We start from the raw sequence: 12,500 nt of genomic DNA on the forward strand, positions 1-12,500 counted from the left end.
GGAATGGAGACTTGCAGAAAGATGACATAAATTACCTTATGAAGTCTAAGGCAGGTAAAATACAAACAAACTATTTGATGGATGTATCTTAGTTTTCGCGCAGACCTTGTCGGGGCAGTGTTAAACTAACAGATCTTCATAAGAAGAGGTTAACAAAGAGTTGAACGAAACAGAAAGATAACAAGAAGAGACAAGACTGAAGACTTGTAGTCCGAAGAGTAGGGCTGGAGTAGTGGTGAGAGCAACCCCCTCTCCCTAAAACCCCGTTTACACGGATCAGAGACAAATTTGTGCACGGACAAAACTTGCACGGTTCCACCTTGCTTTCACACGGGACCGGTGGAACTGGACGAAGTTTGGGACCTCAAAAAAGCAGGTCAACTTTTTGACCGGCACGGTTCTACTATGCCTACGGACTCGTGAAAACACCCAAACCGTGCAAAACCTTGCAACCTTTTTGGTTGCTAAGCAAAAATGTTTCAAGGTCGCAATTTCTTACTTCCATAAAGTTACATTTCCCTCTGTTTAAAATCAAATTTGACAAAAGCCAAAAGCACGATACTTTTTAGTTTGTTTAGGATTCTGTCATTGTTGAAGCTTCCTGCCGCCTCGGGGGAATTTTTTCTTGTCGTTATCAGGGTACTTTTCCAAAAACATTTTGGTTATATCTTCATACATGTTTTATTGTTTTTGTTTTACGAGACATCTGGTTTGTCTCTTCTACTGGGCAAACCTGACCAGAGGGAAGGAGCACGAACAGGACTCGAGGTCCTATGCGAGGTGCTCCACCCTACCCTATCCAGACCAGAAAGACCAGACCACAACACCGGGAACTACATGCCCTGCTCTTTACGACAAGTGTGCGGGTTCTTTTACGTCCCACAGGATTATGAACATTGAAGGGTTGCGAGACGGGACCTCCGGCTTATCGTCCTTATCCGAGAAGACTAGAGAGTCTAACCATTTGCAGATGTAATTACAAAGGGAGCACTTTCTCCTCAGTTATTTAAAGACCCTGAGTGTTGGTCCGGCCGGAGTTGAACTCACGACCTCCCGCGTGACAGCCCGGTGCTCAACCAACTGAGCCACCGGTGCGCGGTGGTGCTTGCGGCGGTGCTTGCTCCTCACTGTTTCCCAGTCAACTCCTTCGCCTGCTTTTTAGACCTTGCAGTCTAAAACTACATGCAACAACGCATTTATTTTATATGTCCACATAAAGTTTTGTCTGCCGCCATGTTTGATTTGCCGCGTACTTCACCTAGCTATAACGTGATTGACGAAAAGCATAAGCTTAACCAGTCAATCACAGCAGAGAGTTAAAAAAAGCCACTCAAATTTAATGCCGCGACTGGTCTCAAAATTTGCACGGATCCATGTAATAACCATTGCGATCTGTAACAGAATTTGCACTGTTCCGTGTAAAAAGGCTGTCCAGGTACAAAATTCGTCCGAACCCGTGTAAACGTAGCCAAAGTATTGCTACAAAAAATGGGTTGATTGTTCTGCGTTTATGCCGTAATGATCTGTCTTAGCCCCAATGAATGAGAAATTTATTATCATTATTATTATTATTATTATTATTATTATTATTATTATTATTAGTAGTAGTAGTAGTAGTAGTAGTAGTAGTAGTAGTAGTAGTACTCATGACTAAGCGAACTGGTAGATCAACATAAATATGCGTAATTCATGAGGCTTGCGGATGATAATTACGACAAAGACTCCGACAATTCACCTTTATCACTCGGCGGCCATTTTGGAGTCCTTGGGGAATAAAGGCTTTGCCTTTGCATTGTCTTTGCCCGTCCAGCCTCACTCTGAATGAGAGGTTGGACGGGCAAAATCTTTTGTTTGGACATTGAATGATATGGGTCTATGTCAACGATAAAGATGATAATGGCCACCTTGGTGATGACGAATTGACGAATCCATTTTGGTGATCCATTTCATATACATCACTTCATCGTTAATAGTGAAGTAATAAGTTGTTTTTAATTTTGTTCCCTTTCAGCGGATGGTAAGTACACGAATTGGTCTAACTTCAGCTCATGTACAGTCTCCTGCGGCGGGGGCATGAAAATGAGGCACCGATCCTGCACAAGTCCATCACCGAAACATGGTGGCAAAAACTGCACTGGGAAATCGACACAAACAGAGTCTTGCTTTTTAGGTCGTTGCCCGATAAATGGCAATTATTCACAATGGACAGGATTTACTTCTTGCACGTTGTCTTGCGGAAGTGGCAAAAGGTATAGGAATAGAACTTGCACTAATCCAGAGCCTAAATACGGTGGTCTAAACTGTTCTGTCCTAGGGCCGAATCAAGAATTCGAAGATTGTAATACTAAGCCATGCCCTATTAATGGAGGTTACAGTGAATGGTCGAACTTTAGCGAGTGCTCAGCAACATGTAACAGCGGGCGAAAAATTCGCACAAGAATTTGCAATAACCCCCCACCACAATATGGAGGCAGAAATTGTACCATTTTTGGACCAAACGAAGAAACCCGCGATTGCTTTGTAAAAGTTTGCCCTGTCGATGGTAACTATAGCGACTGGAGCACTTTTGGTATGTGTAGTAAAACTTGCGGTGGTGGTGAGAAGATAAGAACTAGGAAATGCGATAATCCTGCTCCGGTAGGGGAGGGTAGAAATTGTTCTGGTCTAGGTCCGCCAATTGACGCTCGGCCTTGCAACAATGAAACTTGTCCAATTAGCGGAGGCTACTCCATTTGGTCTCAGTTTAGTCCATGTACGAAATCCTGTGGTAGTGGTACTCAGTACAGGAAGCGTAACTGCACAAATCCCCCGCCAGGTGTTGGAGGTCAAAACTGCTCTCGTCTAGGACCCCCTAAAGAGACAGTGTATTGTAATAATGAGTACTGTCCCATAGATGGTGGTTACGGCGAATGGTCGCCGTATACAATATGTTCTAGGACTTGTGGGGTAGGGCAGAGGGCTAGATCAAGGAGCTGTGTCAATCCATCCCCACAGTATGGTGGAAAAAACTGCTCGCAAATTGGGAATGCTCGAGAAATTGACGTCTGTAACACAAAGAAATGTCCTGGTAAGCAAATAGTCGTACGCTTTTATTCAGTTTTATTCGGTATTTTCCAGAAGCACAGTATTCGAGAGTGCGATATGGCGCCAAATATAAAAAATATACATATTTTCTACATTAACGGCAAAAACAAAATGAGTTGTTTTTTCATTGGACGGCGGAGAAATCAGTATTCTTTTTAATTTAGGAATAAAACACAATTTTCCTGATAAAAATTCAATTTGTTTAATGCCCAAGTTTTCCTTTATTGGTTTATTTATTAGGGGAGTGGTCAAAACTCCTACACTCGAACAGGACCCACCAAACCACAAAATAGATGGTGATGTCTGCCTGCACCCCCTTGCTTAACGTCAAACGATGGTGTCTATATTGCATAGCCACCCCTCTATCCAGCAATAAAAAAATTACAGTGAGATTCAAACCTCACTTTTCTTGTTTGTCTAGTAATGCCGACTCTTGCTCCTGTGTCAACTCAAATTTAAAAGGCAATAAAATTTTGTCGGTAATGTTCATGTGGTAAGTTCGAAGATAGGTGGTGTCTTTGAGAACCCCCCTTCCCTAAAGGTGGGTCCTGTTCGAGTATAGTAGTTTTGACCAGTTCCCTAATAGCCTTGGCTTGTTATGGACTTTTGCAACCTCGTTCCCAGGGCTTTTCACCGCCGAGAGCCCGTCCCACTCTCGGCGGTGAAAAGCCCTGGGAACGAGGTTGGACTTCTGTCGTAGCATATTGCATTTTGGATTATCTTGCATCATGGTGCATGATACTCACTTGAATTCGCCCAGCTGTGATCACCTTTTCCCCACAGATATCAAATTTGTGGTAGCCGTTACGTTCACAAAGGAGAAATTTCGTAAGGACATGTTTGATATGAACAGTGCAACGTTCAAAGAGTTAGCTCACAAGATAAAGGACAATGTAAGTCTACAAAAGGCCAGATTCGTATTCTAACGGTAGGACTGGTTCTAGCATGAAATGGAGGCTAATGCGGGTAAATTAATTTGCATTTGAAAAGATTTGCCCGCACTAGCCTCTATTTTATGCTAGATCCAGTCCAGCCGTGAGGATTCGAAAATGGTCTATTAATTATAGATAAAGGGAATCGCAGATAAAACAAACTGTGTAGCCTGATCCTGAAATGATTCAGGTGTCTTTCGACTACTTTCAACCGCTAGCGACTTGGGCCACCTGAGGATCAAGGCAGTGAGTACAAATTATATCATGCCTCCAATGTATATTATTTTCCGTTCCCTATGCCGGACGAGCTCGAAAAAGGTGAAACTAATTTACAGTGACTACCGGTAACTAGACTAAGTAATTAAACTAATTAATTTCTTGTCAACATCCCGACACGGATGAGCTATTTTTACCGGGGAAAAACTGATATAATGTATGACCCTGCATATATTGAGAACACTGCATCTTTAAAAGTCAATGCCATTCATCTACTATAAACGTAAAAAGCAACTGGCTGCCAAAGAAAATCGACACTTCGTTGTCTGACCAAAACGAATTAGCTGCATTTTTTTTGTTTTCATCCTCAGCAAACGCCACGCAACCCAAAACCGAAGCACTAGCCGTGAACAAATTTTTGTCTATTTGGCTTTAGAAACAAGAAGACAAAATCTAAGTTAATATTTCATAAATAAGATAAAGCCGCTTTTTTCTTTTTATAAGACCAACTTTTCACATGAGCAATTTTTTTCAATGGATTCTCTTTGAAAGATTTATGTCTAACCTGTCTAAACTGCGTTTAGTTAAGAAAACCTTCAATCTGCCAAGATTGTACTATCATTTGCTACCTTTATTTTAGACTTTGCTCCTCCTTTCTATTCGAAATAGTACAACACTACTGTTGGCCATTTTTGCTTTCATTTTGCCACTCTTGGTCGTCAACCTACGGTCTCCGTGGAACTCAATAGGGAATCTAAAGATTACGATTTGGAACGAATCAGTAACTTTGTTAAAGTATTAGGGACCTTTAGATTCTAGGACGAGGACGAGAACGAGTACGAGTTTTGACTGCCCGTTTTTAGCGAAAATACTAAGGAAATTTATAACACGTACGCTTAATCTTACTCTTTGTTAGCAGTATAGGTTGCTCAGTTATTCGTACTGCTGGTAACTGAGCCTTTTGGCTCACTAAAAAAGCCAAAACTGCTAATGTGTTGTTGACTTGTTTTGATTCGACGACATTTTGCAAAAACTCGTACTAAAATGACGGCGGCATCACGTTTTTCCCGCCAAAATGACGCTTGTTTGCGCGCGCTCACTGTTGCCTTATGAGAAAATCTCGTACTCGTAGTCGTTCTCGTACTAGAATCTAAAGCTCTCTATTATCTACAGCACGGAAACTATGTAATCAAACGTCTTAAACTTGTCCTCGCATATAGTTTACCCTCGCAGCCCACCCCCCCACCCCCCCCCCCCTTCCGGAGGTAAAAAGCTGGCGAAAGTTTATATTCTGATTCATTAACATTAGCTTTCTTTTTGTTTCATCAGGTGTATAATATTTCTGATAAGTATTCAGCTTTGGAGTCTGTTGATATCAAATATTGTGGTAACGGTGATAGGTAAGTTAAACTGAAGTTAAATTAATGGTCTTGCAGTAGGGTGTCCTGCGAACGTAGACGTCATTTCCGGACACGGGACGGAAGGGGAAAGAAACGAAGACAGGAAATTCGCCTGTGTTCGCAGGCTAGCATTAGGGTTATGAAACATTCTTTAATTTTCGATGTGTTCTGTTAATTTTTCAGGGGTACCTTAGTTGTTCATTGTGTGCTGCAGTTTGCATTCAACAATGATCGATACACTGGTGTAATTGATTTGCAAGATGCTTTGAATACAGAAAAAAAGCTGCACTTGATGCCTGTTAAAACTCATTTCATAAACAGTAATGACGGTAAGGATAGAGCGAGTTTCAATCGAGTGTCGTAAAAACGAAGCCAAGATGATAACTTGGGCCAATCAAAACTCGAAGTAATTACACGTAGCCGACACAAAGCGCAGGAAAATGTGCACGCGCGAGCCACGATTGGTTTTGGTTTCACTTCTGAATGGTTGAAAAATTGGCGCGAGAACTTTAAACCAATCAATGAGTGAAGTAATGAAAAATCAAAGCAATTCGACACTCAATTGAAAACTGCTCTATTTTAAATAAACAATTGAAGCTTTATGTTTTTATAAGAGCCCACGCCAATGAACGCAGCGGTGTAGTGTTGCCGCGACAAAGCTCACTGAACACGTGGATCCGTCGTGCAAGATTGGGTTGAAAATGTTCAAACAATAGCAAAACGTTGGAAAATGTTTCGTAAAATGAAAACAGAAAAGGAATGTGAGTTCTGCGTGACACGCATGCGCGGAATAAGAAGCATGGTAACAAACATTCAATGCCCACGCCGAAGTACAACTGTTGCCTGAACCTTGAAATGACGTTTGAGTCGCAATTATTAGAACAAGAGCAAAACAAACGATTGTCCGTGTTAAAAGGAGTGATGATGTTGTTAATATCGTGCCAATACTTAGCGTTCATGCTCGCAGCCCTTATAAACAATTTAAAAAACTAGCAACTGATATCAAACGAAGTCTTTCGTCAGAGCGACTCCGACCACAGAAAGGGATTAGGCTTGAATGCTAGCCAATGGAACCTTTTTTTGAACCAATTAATACAATCTACCGAATTGATACCAAGGACAAGTGCTTCAATCCAAACGGATGCATCTGGTGCTCTTTATAAGCTTTCATCTTTAATCAGTTAATGAAGGATCACTGTTGATTATGGCTTGCGCGGTGAAATAAGCCTGCTCCAATTTTTGCCTCTTTCGGCGCTTTGATTATCTCTTCTCTTATTAATGAAATAAGTTCTTTTTCGCAGAAGAAATGGTAGTTAAAAAAGCTCACCCTTGCGACTCAACGTAACCTTCAAATTCTGAACGCGAAATTTCATTCCCCGTCATTTTATACCATCTATTTGTTTTAGTTCCCAGTTATGCACCTGAGAATGTCACCGTCTTCAACACCAGCTCACGAAGCATAAATGTTACGTGGAGCAAAGCCAGACCTAGCGGGGTAAGGGGTGGGGCTATTCTTGGATATCGCATGATCTACAAAGATGACAGAGATAATGTGCGAAACAAATTGATAATTGGAGAGGAAACCCTCAACGCAGAATTGAAGAAGCTGAGAATTTATACTTTATACTGCGTGAGAATTATGGCTTATAACAGGCGAGGAGATGGCGTGGCCTCTGATTTTGAGTGCGCCCACACGGATAAAGATGGTAAGTGAACCAGAGAGTATCACCCTTTGTGCGAGCATTCATACAGTTAGTTCATGGATAGGAACGAGAACGAAAAATTACCACACTTTTTCTTGTTGCGAGACATCAGATTATTTCATTTCTTTAAGTGCTACTGCGACCAAAAAAACAATTCTTTTTTTATCTTTGGATTTCGAAACTATGTTAGCTAAACACTAAGTGACCCAAGTTTTAAGTTCTGATTTTAAAAAGACACCTGTTTATTTTAACTGGAATTTTCTAATTTATTGGTACGCCATTACTAACTTTAAAATCTTGAGAGAGCTGGATCGAGGAGAAAATGACGTCAAAGACTCGCTAGTTTAAGAATGCAATGCGTGTGTACGCGGCTGAATTAATATGCAGCACGGGAGTCTCGGGCTTTTTTTAAAGCCGTGTTTTGCATATATAATAAATTGCGTTGACACGCTCAAATTTTAAGCTAGTGAATAAATGACGTCATTTTCGTTAGATCCAACCCTCTGAGGGCCAATCGGTCAGTTTTGAACGTGAGTAATGGCGGACCGTGAAATCCAAAACTTACACTCAAAATAAACAGTCTTTGGATAAAACTCAACTCTCAAAATTTTGCCAGTTAGGTGTTAAGCGAACACGCTTTCAAAATCTGAAGAAAAAAAGAGGTGATTTTTGATCATAGTAGCACTTTAACCTAAAGCGGAAACAATGGTCTTTTTACGATCTAAAAAAAACATGGTACATTTCTTTGCCGACCTCTCCCTGTAGGGAAGCCGGTAAGGATCACACGTTATCGCTTCCCAGCTGTCGCCTCCAAGTTGTTGCTTTTACGTTGTTCCTTCCAAGTTGTCGCAGGAGAAGAAGAACATGGCAGCCATGTTGACGATGCGCGACTCGGGCAATTTCTACAACCTCTGAAAATAAGAGTGATATTAATCCTTAATTCTACGAGGAAGCAAATTAAGAAGATCAAAAAAGTACGCTGTTGCGCAAAGCCTTTTCAGAGTTCACTTAGCGTCAATCCCATGACGGATAGCGGAGCTAGACGGCCAAGAATGAGACCAAGTCAAGTGATTTTTGTTGTCACTGTCACACTGTTTTCAGCACCTTACCCACAGCGGGCGGTACATTATTTTGAACATAATGATAACGTTTCATCAATGAGCCCAAGAATGAAGTTTTTTATTTTTTATTTTTCCAGTCCCAGACAGCGCTCCTCCAAATGTGACTGCGCGAAATTTAAGCTCCACAGAGCTCTTAGTTGAATGGGATCCCTTACCAGAAATATATATCCATGGTGTCTTACTAAATTATAGTATCAACTTAACAAGAGACGGATTTAACTTCACTAAAATTGATGACATCCCTCCCTCTGCAACAAGCCATCGGGTCACAGGACTTGAAAAGTATGCACGTTACGTCATTAGCATGGCAGCCATCAATGATGTCGGAGAAGGTGTTTCTAGCAATCACTTGGCTGTATGGACCGACGAAGATGGCAAGTTCAGTTTGTCTTTTTGTTACTAGTTAAATAACAAATTAATAACAGCCGAAGGTAATCAGGAAAGTAAAGTACAGTTTCTTTTCCACCCCATTACAATTTCTGTTTTTAAAACAGACATTGGCTGCCTTCTACAATATAAAACCATTAACAATGCTTCTTTCGTTTTCGGTTTTACAGTACCCAGCCGAGCGCCTAACATCTCTGAAATCTACTACACAAGCTCCACAAGCATCAGGGTTGAATGGGAACCACTGCATGAGGAGTATATTCACGGACTGTTGCTTGGTTACCGCGTTGTTTACAGGCGCGTAGAAACAGTACACACTCACACAATTGTTGCTGGTCCTGATGAGAATGGAGCCACCTTGAAAGGTCTTAAAAAGTATGGAGAGTATTATGTACAAGTAGGAGCATTTACAAGAAAAGGCGACGGCAAACTAACCAAGAGATGCAAGCTCAGGACAGACGAAGATGGTAAGTGAGCCAAAAATTACTTCAGAGCAGCAAGACCATCTTGAGAAGTTGTTGAGCCTGGGGCTCTGGATATCTTCTATCTTCCTTGATAAGTATACATACTTTTATTTGATATGAATCGACAGCACGCTGATCCCGACGGCAAAAAGAAATTAGCAAAAAGAGACCACACAAGTGAAAACAAGTCTGTTTGTGAAAGAGAGAAATAATCCACGCACTTGTCTGAACAATTTAAACAATCATCTCTTAAAGATAGCTGAAAATTTCAGGAAGCTCCAACGGCTCTAACCTGTCTATAAGAGACCATATAGCCCTTATCGGAGTTATCGGCGGTTTCGCTGCATAAACGAGGCTAAGGGGTCATTTTGTATCGAATTGACCCTTAAGCCTCTTTGGCATGTAGTTTTAAATAAAAGAAAATCTGCCTGCGGGCTCAACTCCAATAAGGTCTATTGCTTAAATTGTCCAGATTAGTGCAAGGATCATTTCCAGTCTCTATCGCCTATAACTCGCAGTTCAAATAGAAACATCAACCCTCATTGTGTCACGTGTTATTTTCGGTCACGTGATTGGGAAAGCGGTGACTTAAGGTGCGGCCATTTTGAGAGTTGATGTTGTGTTGCTGTGTTCAGTTGATAAACATGACAGTTATGATAAAATAGTACATTTGCATGATGACGCCATTTGACTGCAAGTACCAGAATCCTTCAAGTTCTGCTTGTCTCATGCTAATTAGAGCTATTGTTTTTTTTACCCCTCGGGGAATACAAAATTTAACTAATAAAAGAATATCAAACTGTATTCTGGTAGTTATAGTCAAATGACGCCATCGTGAAAGTTGCCTATTGCCAGATATTTTGTTATTTTCGTATAATGTAGCACTCTGCTTTATTAACTGATGTGATGGTCTTGTCATTGTGGTATACCGCGCCAGGAAATTTCGCTATCTCAAGCTAATGTAAAACCCTGGAGTAAAGTTGTATGATAAATAATACGATTCTTCATATTCTTTTCGTATTCCTAATTTACGAGGACGGACCTATGTCACCCAGCGGCCATTCTGGTCAAAGACAATCCAGGTGATCTGGTGACGTAATTTGGAGGACTGGAAAGAAAGATTTTAACGCCGTATCCCACAACCGCGCGCGGCCTTAGGTGTTGTTTCCAAATTTCCTGCAGTATTTCCATCGCCAAAACTCAACAGATCATAATAATAATAATAATATCATTGCTTATAGCGAGCAAATTAACATTCGAATATGATCAAATTCGCATTCATTCATTCCTTGTCTCCCACATTTCTTGTTACTGAATGAACATTCAACTGGAAACCGCCGAGATCTAACCTCGCGTCTGCCATGTTGAATTCGAAAATCACATTCAAGGCCGCACGCGGTTGTGGGATACGGCATTAAAATTTTTCTCCCCAGACCTCCGAATTTCCAGATCACCTGGATAGAGTTCGAACTCCGAGCCTCGAGTCGATGTGTTTGGAAGCGAGTTCATCGAGCGCAAAAACAAAAGTTTTCAGTCCCTCGGGACTCAACATTTTCGCCTTTGAAAAAGGCCCATTGGGTGTCTACTTAAAAGAATACTTTGTACAGAGTACAAGGCATATGAGACGGTTGTGGTCATAGAAGCGCGTACACATCTAGTTACCATCAGCGACATTGGCCGTGTGTTGGCTGGTTAAGTTGACCATACTCCACGAGACAAGCTGAGAGATGGTATGAGAAAACGATACCTCAAAAGCGAAATGTTCGAGTTCTAGGTATCAGGGGAGGCCCTGGCAGGGGTTTTAAAGAAAAAGGATAATTTAATCAAACTGGGGAACAGCGGAACAAATACAAAATATCTTGGGGAACAAGGGGACATAAAACATTTAGGGAGAAGGAAGGGCCTTTGGAAGGGCCTCTCAAGTCATTCGCTCGTGGAGCGGGATCTCTTGTATTTAAGTGCCCTTTTGGTCAGACGTGAACTTGTACCGCGGTCGCTCTGGGACGAGAATGAGCGTAACGAGTGTTTATGGCCATGTGGTCGCGAACTTAACAAAAAAACCCAACCTTTACTCACCACTAACACTTATAATAAGTAATATTAGGATAAGAATAAGTGGTGAGGTGAACTCAATAAACTTTGTGCTAAGACACATAACATTTAGTGACTTGTTTGTTGGATCATTGCTTTTAAACTACTTTTTTTTCTCCTTCCAGTCCCTTCCCAGCCACCACAGAATTTAACCGTCGCTAAGGAGAAGTCCACATCAACAAGTCTCTTCATACATTGGCGTCCAGTCAATCGAAACCACCAAAATGGAAAAATTCTTGGGTATCGAATATTGTATAAAAAGTCCAACAGCAAGGATAGCCTTAAGACGAAAAACGTGTCTGCAAGAGCCATTACCACCGAACTTGTTAACTTGACCAAGTACACGAAGTATGATATCGCGATTTTAGCTTACACGTCTAAAGGAGACGGTGTAAGGGCAAAGTTCATCCCTGTTGAAACAGCACAAGATCGTAAGTATATTATCAACACGGACCAGGGGCCCGTTTCTCGAAAGTCCCGAAAACTTTTCGGGCCCGAAAAGCCATTTTTGAACCTGCCAACCCCTTGTTCAGGATAGCCGATCTTTTAACATGTTGTCAAGGTAACAAAAAGCAAACTGACTGTGAAGTTTGACGACTTAAATCCTCTCCCTTCTTGGGATACAGAGGGAATTGAGACACCCGAAAATAGCCCGAATAGTTTCGGGACTTTCGAGAAACGGTTCCCAGGCCCCAGTTGTTTGAAGGGTGGATAGCACTATCCACTGGATAACTCAATTGGGTTTGCTAGTGTTTATCCGCTGGATAGTGATTTATCCGATGGATAGCGCTATCCACCTTTTGAACTACGTTAACCGAGGCCTGCTTGCCATTTTAACCCACGCTATTTATGTTTTGGGAGATTTTTTGAGAGCGGACATTAAACGACAGGTATAAAACGCAAATGAATGTGGATGAGCCAAACATCAAACTCAGTATTACCTAATTTCTCTTGTTTTCAGGGCCAAGCAAGCCTCCTACTTTGACCAAGGTCTACAACACGAGCTCCACAACCATTCAAGTCAACTGGAAGCCAATTCCAAGCAAGTTCGTACATGGAGTTCTACTGAGATTCATTGTTTTGTATCGAGCTTTAAATGAGT

At 41.4% G+C, this 12,500-nt stretch overlaps 1 protein-coding gene across 1 annotated transcript in view; it reads left to right on the top strand.

The window, feature by feature from the left end:
* Nucleotides 1-12,500, top strand: part of LOC137985036 (uncharacterized) — a 29,480-nt gene that overhangs the window by 5,686 nt on the left and 11,294 nt on the right. The window contains exons 3-12 of the mRNA XM_068832470.1: nt 1-54; nt 2,012-3,067; nt 3,868-3,977; nt 5,562-5,632; nt 5,816-5,961; nt 7,039-7,338; nt 8,534-8,830; nt 9,014-9,310; nt 11,524-11,829; nt 12,360-12,500. The exon at nt 1-54 is cut by the window's left edge and continues 591 nt beyond it; the exon at nt 12,360-12,500 is cut by the window's right edge and continues 162 nt beyond it. Of these exons, the coding sequence (XP_068688571.1) occupies nt 1-54; nt 2,012-3,067; nt 3,868-3,977; nt 5,562-5,632; nt 5,816-5,961; nt 7,039-7,338; nt 8,534-8,830; nt 9,014-9,310; nt 11,524-11,829; nt 12,360-12,500 (2,778 nt within the window). The remainder of the gene's footprint in view (nt 55-2,011; nt 3,068-3,867; nt 3,978-5,561; nt 5,633-5,815; nt 5,962-7,038; nt 7,339-8,533; nt 8,831-9,013; nt 9,311-11,523; nt 11,830-12,359) is intronic.

This window comes from Montipora foliosa, chromosome 14 (genome assembly GCF_036669935.1).
Source record: "Montipora foliosa isolate CH-2021 chromosome 14, ASM3666993v2, whole genome shotgun sequence".
Lineage (NCBI taxonomy): Eukaryota > Metazoa > Cnidaria > Anthozoa > Scleractinia > Acroporidae > Montipora > Montipora foliosa.